This window comes from Narcine bancroftii, chromosome 1, assembly GCF_036971445.1.
Source record: "Narcine bancroftii isolate sNarBan1 chromosome 1, sNarBan1.hap1, whole genome shotgun sequence".
Classification (NCBI taxonomy): Eukaryota; Metazoa; Chordata; class Chondrichthyes; order Torpediniformes; family Narcinidae; genus Narcine; species Narcine bancroftii.
Window position 1 is genome coordinate 123,592,677 of NC_091469.1, and position 14,012 is coordinate 123,606,688.

Genomic DNA, 14,012 nt, shown 5'->3' on the forward strand with positions numbered 1-14,012 from the left:
CAGCGCTCTATAGATGTACTCAATAGTGGAGAGGGTTTTGCCTGTGATGTCCTGGGCTCTGTTCACTACCTTTTGAAGGGCTTTACACTCATATCAGACCATGATGCAGCCATTCAGGATACTTTCCACTGCACCTCTGTAGAAATTTGCCAGGGTTTCCATTGACATACCAAACCTCTGCAAACTCCTGAGGAAGTAGAAGTGCTGATGTATTTTCTTCATAATGACATTAGTGTGTTGGGTCTAGGAAAGATCCTGCAAGATAGTGACTCCCAAGAACTTAAATTTGCTCATCCTCTACACCTCTGATCCCCAAATGACCACTGGATTGCATACCTTTTTATTCAGCCTCTGATGTTCAAGAAAAAAAGAATCCAAGCACGTCCAAACTCTCCTATGAATGCACTCCAATTCAGGCAATATGTTCTACATTGATCTTATAATGTGGCAACCAGAGTTTCATGTAAAACTTTGATAAGGCCACATTTGGATGAATCAAAGTTTTATTCTGCAGCAACATAATTTCCCAAATTTTTTAAATTCAATACTTCAATAATGCTCCATAATGAAGGCAAGCATACTATATGTTTCTGAACCACCCATGTGTGTTGCCACTTACAGGGAGCTATAGATTTATACACCAAGATCCCTTAGTGCAGAAATATTCCAGGTTATTTTCAGAATCCCAAATGGTACACTGCTTTCTTTCTTTTTTGATCTTTTTATTAATCATATTATAGGTAAACAACACATGAGGAGAATATGAGTCTAATACGCTCTATCAATGACTCCAAAGTTGTAGAGTGAGGAAAGATAAGCTGTATTACACTTTAGACTTGTAGCTGGCCCAATTCCAAATGCTCGACTGAGAACAGGGAGAGGGAGGTCAACTTTTATTCCAGGGTCACAAGCAGAAGAATTACCAGGGAGTGAGTCATCAGTGGGGGACTGGCCAGATTTGCCCAAGGGATGCATTGTGGCTTTGGCAATGTCTCCCTTGATTTAAGTGAAGGCTGCCCAAGCTTCTGCCGATAAGGGGAAAGTGGATCTTACCAGGAGGCCGGCTTTTTCAGCATAGTTGGGCACCCATTGGGATTAATAAGAGACAAACCCACAAGGGGTCACATGCAGTCGGGGTCAGGGACAATGACACCATGTGCCACGACGCACATTGTTGTGCAAAACACACACTTGTCCTCATTGTAGATCAAATTGAGGGACTTGGCAGCGTAGAGGAATTTGGCAAGGTTCACATTGTGGTCCTGCTGGTCGTGGCCACAGATGGTGACATTGTCTAGAAAGGGGAACGTGGCTATCAGTTTGTGCTTGTCCACCATCCGATCCACTTCTCTCTGAAATATGGAGATCCCATTGGTGACTCAAAAGGGTACCCGGAGGAAGTGATAGAGCCTCCCATCCGCTTCCAATGCGGTATACTGGAAGTCCCCTGGGTGAAGGGGAAGTTGGTGGTACGTCAACTTTAAGTCAATAGTGGAAAACACCCTCTACTGGGCAATCTCATTGACCATGTCGGTAATCCAGAGAAGGGGGTATGCATCCAGCTGCGTAAAGTGGTTGATCGGTTGGCTATAGTCGATCACTATATGGGGTTTACTTCTGCCCCGACCACTAGGATTTGAGTTTTCCATGGGCTGGAGCTGTGCACTATGACCCCCCCGTCTTGAGTCACCGCACCTCAGACTTTATGAATGCCCCATCCTCAGCGCTGTAGAGTCTGCTCATAGTGGCTGTGGGCTTACAGTCCAGGGTCAGGTTCTCAAACAATGATGGTGTAGCTTGGCAGAGGGTAGAGAGACCACAGGTGGGGGCTGGCTGCGGGGAAAGTCCGTGAGCTGGGGGTTGTATACAGTGATGGGTGGTTGGGGGCCCCCCCGAACGCCATCGTGACACTCCTGAACTGATTCTGGAAGTCCAGCCCTAGAATGATCGGTGCACAGAGCTGAGGCATTAAGAGTAAATGGAAATTGTCATAACGTTTCCCAGGCACTGTTAACGATGCAATACAATACCTATGGATCTTGGCAGATTGGTCCTTTGTGGCCATGACATCATGCTGCTCATTGGTCTGATGGGAAGAGAGAGTTCGTGAGCACGGTCTGGATGGATGAAGCTTTCAGTGACGAACAGGCAGTTAGTTTGTTTCCCATTTACCTCAATTTTCATCATTGAGTGAGCAATCGGGTGAGGGGTGCCTTGATCTAAGATGATAGATGCCAGCACAAGGTCGCCGTCACTGTCAGGGGAGGGGGGGGCGGGAAGAGAGTCAGTTTGGTAAGATGGCAGCCCCCATGTTGACCATGTGGTTGCACCAGGAGAGGTGATGCAGATGGTGGAAGTGACGTCATCCACGACGGCGGAAGTGGAGTTGGGTAAGATGGCGACCCCTGGGTCATGCACATGGTTGAGCCATTTGAGGCTGGAAGTGACGTCAAGGAAGTGGAGTTGGGTTCAATGGCTGACTCTGGGGTGAACGTGACACTGCTCGGTAGGGAAGGCTTTGACTTATATACTCTCTCGTAGTGCCCTTTCTTCTCTTGCTGGGCAGCATCGCCGGGGGTGCTTCTGCTAGCCACAGAAGTAGCACTTTGGGTGCTCCACGGTGGTGGTGTCAGGGCCTCCCTGTGCAGAGGCAGTCTGTGACATCATGTCCCAAAATGGCTGCACCCACAGCCTAAACGTGGGGGGCCTGTTGCAGGCAGTGATGGATTCAGCGTTACAGTGGGCTGAATCTAGAGTCTTAGAAAGCAGGAGGGCTCTCTGCAATGGCAGCCTGTTTTCCTCTATCAGTCACTGGTGGATGCAATCAGACCTCACCCCTCAGGTGTCCCAAATCAGCTTTTCCACATACTGGTCTGCCGATACTGGGGCAGGGATATTGCCAGATCATGCAGAACCTGAAGGAAATCGCTCAGAGACTCACCGGGTTGCTGTTTTCTCGAGGCCAGGAGGTACCATGAGTTCTTTTTCCCATGGTCTGTAGAGGTTCCAAAGCTCAGTCTTGGCAGCGGGGTAAGTGTGCAGCCCCTGATCACCAAGTATGCACGGCAGCCAACCCTCACTCGCAGTAGCTTGAGTTTCTTCTCATCAGAATCCACGAGGTCCTCAGAAGTTTCCAGGAAGTCTGTGAAGCACTCGATCCACTGTTCGTACAGCTCTGGGGCTCAAGGCATCTGTGGGTCAAGGTCTAGCCTGTTGGGTCGCAGCAGTTTGTCCATCCATGTAGAAGATTTAAAGTGTAATAAATTGATAGGCTCTATCAATGACTCCAAAGCTATAGAGTGAGGAACAATTGGCTTTATTACACTTGACACTTGTAATTGGCTTAATTCCAAGTGCTCAAATGAGGACAGGGAGGAGGGAGATAGTCCTTTATTCCAGGGTCACAAGGGGAGGAGTTACCAGGGAGCAAATCACCAGTGGGGGAGAGGCCAGCTACCCATTGACAATCACATATACACATATTTGTATCACCACAAGTACATAATCAAGGAAGAAAAGAAAGCACAATGACATCATATATTGCATTACACCACAATTAATGAATATGTTCTCATCTCCTCAAACTGAAATTTTCAAAAAATCCTACATAATCGAAGAAAAAAAAATTGGGCAGCCTAACCAGAGAATTTATTAAGAAAAATTAATCGTCTGGTCTTCACCAACCAAAAGAAATAAAATTAAATATAGTCTGGAAGAGAAAATAATTATACAAAGTCATGTGGAAATAATTTATAAAAGGTCGCCAAGTCCTTCCAAATTTAACAGAAGCATCAAATGTACGACTCCTAACTTTCTCTAAACTTAAAACACAACATAATTTGAGAGAAACACTGAATCAAAGTAGGTGAATTAGAATCTTTCCATTTAAATAAAATAGTTCCTCTAGCTAACAATGTAGAAAAGGCTACAACCCGATGTGTGGAAGTGGGAACTCATCCTACTTCGGGAAGTATAATTCCAAAAATATCAGTTAACGAGTTAGGTTGTCAACTAGGGTAATATCCAGTATAGCTGACAAAGTCTTAAAAATATCTATCCAATACCTCTCTAACATAAGGCATGACCAAAACATACAAGTAAGAAAAGCCATTTCTGATTTACATCTATCACAAATAGGACTAACGTTAGATAAAACACAGGCCAATTTGTCTTTCAATATATGAGCCTGATGTACACTGCTTTGTAAATTTATATTCATTTCCAGCTGATAAAAGAATCATTCATGAAATCAATGCAGATAAATGATAAAATAAATTTACCATTTATAGTGATTATTGCTCTAATATCATCTTCATGGCTTGATAGTCTTCGCATCTCAGCAATTTCCCAAGTGTGAGATTCTGATGTTACCAGATTGAAGATAACTTAAAAAACATAGCAAAGTACAGTATTGTTAAATAATCCAAATAAGTTTTTTTAATGCACACAGTAAAATCTAAGTGGAATGTGCATGGAGAACATATTTTGACATAAATTAGTATGTCATAAAGAAATTTTGTTGTTCTTTGAATTATTTCTTGATTGCAATGATTTCAACAAAAAGTCATACTTAGCTCCTTCCTGATCGCTGCAGCAATGTTGTTCTTTGGTAGTTCAATCATTAAACTCACATCTGCTTTAAAGTAAAATAGTATTTAGTAGTCCATTTTAACTATTTTAAACAGATGCAAAGATTGAGATTCAACAACTAACAAGGGTAGAAAATTCCAATTGAAGACATTTCTCAGCCCCAAATGGGTTTTGCCTGATTTTCAAATTTGTCCCTATTTCGAGACACTTCATTTGTATTTTTCTCATCTTCAGCACCTCCTGACGATTAGGTATGTCCTGCAACTCAGCATCTCAACTTTTAACCTTCATTGTTTTGTGGTCTCATTTGCAGAATCAGAATTTATTGTCATGAACAAGTCATAAAATTGGTTGTGTTTGCAGTAGCGTCACAGTGCAAACCCTAGAACACAACAGTACAGAAACAGGCCACTTTGGCCATTCTAGTCCATGCCGAACCTTTTTTTTTGCTTAGTCCCACCAACTTGCACCCAGTCCATAGCCCTCCATACCTCTCCCATCCACGTACCTGTCCAAATTCTGGTTAAATATTAAAACTGAGCCTGCATTCACCACCTCAGCTGGCAGCTCATTCCACAATCCCACCATTCTCTGTGTAAAGAAGTTCCGGCTGACCTTTCGCCTAAACTTTTCCCTTTCACTCTTAAGCCATGTCCTCTGGTTTGTATCCCACCTACTCTCAATGGAAAAAGCTATTTATATTTACTCTGTCTATACACCTCAAAATTTTAAATACCTCTATCAAATCTCCCCTCATTCTTTTATGCTCCAGGGAATAAAGTCCTAACCTTTTAACCTTTCCCTGTAACTCAGTTCCTGAATTCCGGGCAACATCCAAGTAGATTTTCTTTCTATCTTATTGACATTTTCTGTAGTCAGGTGACCAAAACTGCACACAATACTCTAAATTTGGCCTCACCAATGTCTTATACAACTTTACCATAACATCCCAATCAATTCTTTTATTTATGAAGGCCAATATGCCAAAAGCTCTCTTTACAACCCTATTCACCTGTGACATCACTTTCAGGGAATTAAGTATCTATATTCCCAGGTGTCTGTTCTACAGCATTCCTCAGTGCCCTACCATTCACCGTGTACGTCCTTTCATGGTTTGTCCTTCCAAAATGCAACACCTCACACTTGTCTGCATTAAATTCCATCACCATTTTTCAGCTCATTTTTTCCAGTTGGTCCAGATCCCTCTGCAAGCTTTGAAAACCTTCTTTGCTGTCCACAACACCTCCAATCTTAGTGTCATCTAAAAACTTGCTGATCCAATTGACCACATTATCATCCAGATCATTGATATAGATGACAAACAACAATAGTTCCAGCACCAATCCATGAGGCACACCACTAGTCACAGGCCTCCAGTCTAAAAAGCAATCATCCACCACTATTCCCTGGATTCTCCCGTCCAGTTCACTACTTCACCATGAACACTGAGCATCTGAACCTTCCTGAATAACCTCCCATGTGGGACTTTGTCAAGGCCTTACTAAAGTCCATGTAGACAACATTCACAGCTTCATCAACTTTCCTCGTAACCTCCTCAAAAAGACTGATTAAACACGACCTACCATATTCAAAGCCATGTTGAATATCCCTAATCAGTTTCTGGCTATTGTTACAAGCCCAGAAGGCCCATAAATCCAGCAGCAATAGATATTCACCAAGACAAATGGTTACTTAAACAAAAGTTGATTTTAATTATCTTTAAACATGAAAACAGAATCACACTTTAACTTATCACTCTTGACTTAACTAACCTAACTTAGCCCCCTTCTAATTCTAGCGCACATGTATGTAATGTGCGTGTACGTTCGGAAAAGTTCTTTGGTTCACAGTCCAATCTCACTTCTCATTCCTCCAAGTTCACTGGTTGAAGGCAATTCTTTCAGTGTGCACAAAATTTAACATTTATAAAGTTTACCAGGCTTTGTGCTTGTAAGGTAAATGGTTATCGCTCAGGAAGGTTCTTGTCGGTTTAGAGAGAGATTTGTTGTTCCAGGACATCCACAACTGATTCCATTTTTATCAGCCACTCCAGTGTCTTGCTGATGAAACTTTCCCCCTTCAGGGTTCTCCAGATGATAACCTTTCAGGTCACCACAGAGTTCCTTTTTGTTTCTCTTATTTCAAGTGAAACTTTAGACAGCCAGTCCTCTCCTCTTGCATAAACTACAAGGGCTTTGACCAGGCTGAACAAAGCACTTGCAAACCAGTCTTACAAAAGGGGTTTTCCACAAGCTTGTTGACTTGTCCTGTTCCAGTCCCAGCTGCTGTTACTGACTGTAACACTGTACACACACACACACACACACACACACACACACACACACACACACACACACACACACACACACACACACACACACACACACACACACACACACACACACACAGAGAAAAAGCCTGTTTGACTCTCTTTGCTTGCCAAAACCACATTACCCTCCTAGAATAGTTCTAGACAGAAGTGGCTCCGACAAGCTCTTTCATCTGTTGCCTTTTTGTAAGCAACAATCCATTAGTGAAGTCTCTTGGTCATTCTCCAAAGCTCTTGCAAAAGCTTTGGAGCCGATATGTCTATCATTAACAGAACTCTAGTATTTCAAATAAGATCTATTTTAAAGTAACCTACTCTAACAAACCTTTCCCAATTTATCTCCCAAAAACATATCTATTTACTCTATCACACTATCGAAATAATTTTATCTCTTAGTACACCTTTCAATAATTTACCTACTACTGACATCAGCCTCATTGGCTTGTAATTTCCAGGGTTACTTTTGGAGCCTTCTTAAAGCAACGCTATAACACAAGCTACCCTCCCATCCTCCGGCACCACACCCATGGCTAAGGACATTTTAATTATTTCTGCCAGAGCCCCTGCAATTTCTACACTGGCCTCCCTCAAGTCCAAGGGACTATCTTATCAGGCCCTGGGGATTTATCCACCCTTATTCACTTTAAGACAGCAAGCACTTTCTCCTCTTTAATCTGCAAACATCCCATGACCCTTTTCCTGAGTGGAAACAGATGAATTTAAAAAAACAATTGAAGATCCCCCCCATCTCTTTTGGCTCCATACAAAGCTGACTGCTCTTATTTTCAAGGGGGCAAATTTTTATCCTTTTGCTCTTAATATATCTGTAGAAACACTTAGGATTTTCCTTCACATTGTCTGCCAAAGCAACCCAGTGTATTTTTTTTTGCCTTCCTGATTTCTTTCTTGAGGTTTCTCTTGCATTTTTTTTGTACACCTCAAGTACCTCATTTCCTCCATGTTGCCTATACCTGCTGTACACCTTTCTCTTCTTCTGAACCAGATCCCAAATATCCCTAAAAAACCAAGGTTCCCTATGCCTGCTAACCTTGGCTTTAATCCTTACAACATACAAATTCTGTACTCTCAAAATTTCACCTCCAAGATTCTCCACTTACCTCATACATCCTTTCCTGAAAACAACATATCCCAATCCACCTATTCTAGATCCATTCTCATTTCCTCAAAATTGGCCTTACTCCAATTTAGAACATCAACCCAAGCCCTTCTCCACATTTAACTTTAAACTAATGGCATTATTATCGATGGTCAAAAAATCTTCCCCTGCCTATACTTCTGTCATCTGTCCTGTCTCGTTCCCTAAAAGGAGATCCAGAATTGCATTCTCTCTGGTTGGTACTTCTATATATTGATTTACAAAACTTTCCTGAATACATTTGACAACTCTATGTCATCCAGCCCTTTTACAGTATGGGAGTCCCTATCAATATGTGGAAAAATTAAAATATCCTACACAACCTTATGTTTCCTGCAGCTGTCTGCTACCTCTGCACAGATTTGCTCCTCCAATTCTTGTTGACTATCAGGTGGTCTATAATACAACCCCATGAGTGTGGTCATACCTTTCCCATTTCTCAGCTCCACCCATACAGCCTCAGTAGATATGCCCTCTGGTCTCTCCTGCCCGAGCACAGCTGTGATATTTTTTATGATGAGCAATGTCACTTGCCCCCTTTCATTCCCCCATTTTATCATGTCCAAAGCAAAGGAAGCCCAAAACATTGAGCTGGCAGTCTTGCCCCTCCTGCAACTAAGTTTCACTGATGACCAGTCATAATTCCATGTACCAATCCATGCTCTAAGCTCATCTGGCAATACTCCTTACATTGAAATAGATGCACTTTAGAAAATTTCCACCACATACAACCCCTTGACTTCTAAGAGTGCATGTAATTTTCACATCATCTTTTCCCTCCTCCACTCTTCTATCTGCTCTGGCACTCTTACAAATCTAGTTTAAACCCACCATAGCAGCACTAGCAAACCTTTCTCCAAGGTTACAATTCAGATACAAACCATCCTGTTGGAACAGGTCCTACCTTCCCTGGAAGAGAACCCAATGATTCAGAACATTGAAGCCCTCCCTCCTGCACCACGTCTTTAGCCACGTGTTAAGCTGCATTATCCTCCTATTCCTAACCTCACTAGCACGTGGCACAGGTAGCAATCCTGAGATCACAAGCCTGGAGGTCCTGTCATTCAACCTAGTACCTAACTCCCTGAACTCTCCTTGCAGGACCTCTTCACCTTTCCTACGCACGTCTTTGGAGCCTATATAGGCCACATCTGGCTGCTCATCCTCCCTCCTGAGAATGCCATAAACTTGATCGGAGATACCTCAGACCTTGGTGCCAGGATACTCTATATCTCTTCCATAGAACCTTTTATCTGTCCCCCTAAGGAATCCCCTATCACTACAGTTCGCCTCTTCTCCTCCCTTTCCTTCTTAGCCACATGACCAGACTCCATGCCAGAGACCTGATTGCTGTGTCTTGTGTCTGGTAGGTCATGCCCTCCCAACAGTATCCAAAATGATATACTTAATATTGAAGGGAATGGCCACAGGGTTGCCCTGCACTGCCTGCTTACTTCCAATCTCCTGACTGTAACCCATCTACCCTCTTCCTGCCTCCTAGGTGTGATAGTGTGCCTGTAACTCCTGTCTATCACCCCTTCTATCTCCTGAATGATCCAGAGTATATCCAACACCAGCATCAATTCCTTAACTCGGCCTGTCAGTAGCTGCAGCTGGATGAACTTCTCGCAGATGAAGTCATCAGGGATACTACTGGCTTTCCTGACAACCCACCTTCTGCAAGAGGCTCATTCCCCTGCCTTGGCTGCCATTCCCACTGTTTATAACTAGAAAAACAAAATATATGATATCTAAAACCTGCCCTTTCCTGTGCCTACCTGCTGAATCCTTTTTGTTCCTTAAAAAGGGTCACTTTCTTACTTCAACTCCTACTATCCCTTGACCCTTACCTGTTCTCATCGAAGCCTGTTGAGCCAAAGCCTGACTACTCTGACTCAGTCCACCCTAACGATAATTGCTCCCTCGATAATCATATAAACCGCCTTACAACTATAAATGAATAGTGCACGAAAAGCCAAAGTAAGGCAGTGTCTTTGGTTCATTGATCATTCAGGAACCTGATGACAGCAGGGAAGAAGCTGCGCTTATGCCATTGAGTGCTCATCTTTAGGCTCCTGTACCTTTTTCCCGATGGTAGCAGAGTGAAGAGAGCATGGGCTGGGAGATGGCAGTCCTTGAGGATAGAGGTTGCATTCTTAAGACACTATCTCTTGTAGATGGCCTCAATGGAGTGAAGTCTGGTTCCCATGATGTTGCAGGTTGAATTAACAACTCTCTGAAGCTTTTTCTTGTCCTGAGCATTGGCACCTCCATACCAGACCATACTACCTGCCAGAATGCTCTCCACAGGACACCTGTAGAGGTTCTAAAGAATCTTTGGTGACATACTGAATCTCCTCAAATACCTCACTATGTTTTGCTGCTGGTGAGCCTTCTTCATGATTGAATTGACATGGAGGCTCTAGGACAGATTCTTGGAGATGTTGACACCCAGGAATTTGAAGTTCTTGACCCTCTTTACTACTGATCCCTTGATGAGGACTGGATAGCATTTTCCTGACTTCCTCCTGAAGTCAAACAATCACCTCCTTGGTTTTGCTAACGTTGAGCACAAGGTTGTTAGCGTGACACCATTCAACAAGCTGATCTATCTCCTTCCTATATGCTTCCTGTTACAAGCCCAACGGACCCCAAAACCCAGCAGCAATAGACATTCACCAAGACAAGTGGTTTTCAAAACAAAAGTTATTTTTAATCAACTTCAAACATGAAAATAGAATCAAACTTTAACTTAACTCTATACTTAACCCAAATTAACCCCCTTCTAAGCGCACGTGTATATAATGTGTGTGTAAATTTAAGAAAAGTTCTTCGGTTCACAGTTCAATCTCATTTCTTCCAAGTTCTCTGGATGCAGGCAATTTTTATACTGTGCACAGAATGTAACATGTATAAAGTTCACCAGGCTTTGGTGCTTGAAAGGTAAATGTTTACCACTCAGGAAGGTTCTTGTAGGGTTTGCAGAGAGAGATTGGTTGTTCCAGGATTTCCACAACTGAGTTACCACCATGAATCCCTTCAATGTCTCGCTGATGAAACTTGCCCCATCAGGATTTTCCAGATGGTAATCTCTTTCTTTCAGGTTATGACAGAGCTCCTTCTGTTCCTCTTACTCCAAGAGGAACATCAGACAGATAGCATTTCCTGCCATCCATTGCTTTTGGAACTTTTCATCAGTTTCAACCAGCTCTTCCTGTCTTGCACTCTCTCTCACACACAAGCTGAGATGGCTTCTCTTCTCTCCCTCCCTCTCTCTCCAACTGATTTCCAGAAGGCCCCATGTGACTTGCAAAACCCCCACCTTCTCCAGCAAACAACAGGAGTTCTTTCTTTTGCTCAAATTATTATCTTAGTATAAACAAAACTCAGGAGTGACCTTGACAATGGTCAAGCATTTTATGAGCCATTAGCACCTACTAGTGAAATATCAGAGATCCTGCAATGTGAATTCTTCAGTCTTTCAAATAAGATCTGTTTTAAAATGTGTGTATGTATGTAACCTACTCTAAATCTTACAAATTCCCCAAAATATTATAGTCATTACATTCCTCATTGCCGTTTGTGATTCTGCCGACAACTGTGGAGTCATAATCAAATTGCTAGATAGCATTGGAATTGTACCTGGCCATACAGTCATGGGTGTGTAATGAGTAGAGCAGTGGGCTAAGCACACATCCTTGAGATGTGCCTATATTGAGAGTCAGTGAGGAGACTTTGTTTCTAATTCGTACTGACTGTGGTCTTCTGACAAGAAAGTCAAGAATCCAGATGCAGGATGGGGGGGGGGGGGGGGGGGGAAGGTGTGCAGAAGCCCTGGATTTGGAGCTGCTTGACCAGCACTGCGGGAATAATGGTGTTGAAGACTGAGCTGTAGTCTATGAAGAACAGCTGTGTGTATGAATTCGAGGTGATCCAGAGCTGAGTGGAGAGCCAGTGATATTGTGGAGTGGATGTGACAATAGGCGAATTGCAGGGGATCCAGACCTTTGTTTAGATATTATCAGTTCTGGTCATGACCAACCTTTCAAAGCATTTCATAATAGTTGTTAGTGGGCACCAGGATGATTGATGCCCTTTTGATGCAGCAATGAAAGCTTGAAAATGTCCATGAACACTCTGGCTAGTTGGTTGGCACAGATTTTCAGTACCCTGCCAGGTATACAGTCAGTGCTTGGCACCTTGTGAGGGTTCACCTCCTTGAATGATGTTCTGACATTGGTCTCAGAGACAAATATCACAGGGTCCTCAGCCTTTTCAGGTATTCTAGACACTGTTGGGTTGTCTTTCTCAAAGCGGCCATGGAAAGTCTGCCCTTATTCCTAACTCTCATGAGTAAAGGATCACGCTAGCCTTCCCCAAATGTCCTCACAATTCATTAGACCAGAAATCATTCACTCCTTTCAGGAGGTATTTCCAATGTCCCATCCATTTCTGCACTTTTTTTCTCCTTTCCAGTTCTGACAAAGGGCCGTCCATTTCAAATACTAAATGTGAGAGAGGGCTCCATCCAATTTGTGATGAAAGGAATGTTGCAGGGGTCAGTGCTGACCCACAACTATTCATAATCTATATCAATGATTTGGAAGAGGGAACCAAGTGTGGAATATCCAGGTTTGATGATACTAAATTAAGTGCAAAAGCAAATTGTGCAGAGGATGTTGCAAGTGCAGGGAGATATAGACAAGTCAAATCCTGAATGATCAATGAACCAAAGGCACTCCCTTACTTTGACTTTTCATGCACTATTTTTATTTATTTTGTAAGGTGGTTTAGAACACTGTGACGCTGCCACAAAACAACAAATTTCATGACTTGTTCATGACAATAAATTCTGATACACTTATGACCTACATGAGTTACGTTCACCCACACATACAACTGAATTTTATTTTAAAAATAGTATATATATGCTGAGACTCCGAATTAAAAGTTCATTTGTTGAAATTTTTTTGAAAAATTGCTTTAATACTTCGTTAAGACATGCAATCCGATTTATGACCAATTATGTTCGTAAGTTGAGGACTACCTGTACTGAGTTAAGTGAGTGGCAAGGATCTGACAGATCGAGTACAAGGTTAGCAAATGCAGTGTAATCCACTTTGGAAAGAAAAACAGAAGATCAGATTATTACTTCAATGGTGAAAGATTGCAGCATGCTGTTAAGCAGAGGGACTCGGGCATGCATGTTCATGACTTACAAAAGGTGAGTTGCAGGTGCAATAGGTAATCAAGAAGGCAAATGGAATGCTGGCCTTCCTTGCTAGAGGGGTTGAATTTAAGAGCAGGAAATTTCTGTTGCAGCTATACAGGGGATTGGAGAGGCCATGCTTGCAATTCTGGTCTCCTTACTTGAGAAAATATACACTGGCTTTGGAAGCGGTGCATATGGGGTTCACCATATTTTTGAATGAGAAGTCAAACTTGGAACTACCGTCAAAGCTAAATTGTGGCTAATTCAGTTATCTATTCCAAATGAAGATCTTACATTCAGAGTAATGAAATCTAAAATTCTCAGGTCACATTGCATTAAACTCAGATCATCAATAACATTTCTAAACTAGATGGTGTTTGGAACAAAGAATTTTGCTAAAATTATAAAACTGTCTAGTGATAATAAGAGTACTGCAATAGTGTTTCTTTCAGATCCTTTTATATTCTTCATTTTTAAGTGCATCCCCATTCTCTTTAAATCATTCCTTGATTCTATCTCAGTTGTCACCCAACTTTGATACAAAAGTCCTCATTTTAAAAGTAAATTCTGATCTACAAAGTTCTATGAATGAAAATCCTCCACTGTGCAACTAAGCATTTCAGATTCATCCATGGCAAAGTCCTTGTTATTTTTTTACTTAACTCTTTCTATACCTGCTCCTGCTGCAAGCTTTTCCCAAAATGCTGCATCCCTCATCAGCCCAC

The 14,012-nt window shown here is 42.3% G+C and overlaps 1 protein-coding gene across 2 annotated transcripts in view; it reads right to left on the minus strand.

Annotated features, from left to right (window-relative positions):
* wdr41 (WD repeat domain 41) overlaps positions 1 to 14,012 on the minus strand; it is a 72,356-nt gene that overhangs the window by 25,592 nt on the left and 32,752 nt on the right. Inside the window, exons 8-9 of one of the 2 annotated variants that reach the window (XM_069938073.1) lie at positions 4,571 to 4,633; positions 4,281 to 4,385 (exon numbers count right to left, since the gene is read on the minus strand). In XM_069938073.1, coding sequence (XP_069794174.1) covers positions 4,281 to 4,385; positions 4,571 to 4,633 — 168 coding nt within the window. Of the gene's footprint in view, positions 1 to 4,280; positions 4,386 to 4,570; positions 4,637 to 14,012 lie in introns of both variants that reach the window. The other variant, XM_069938064.1, reaches the window with a different exon arrangement.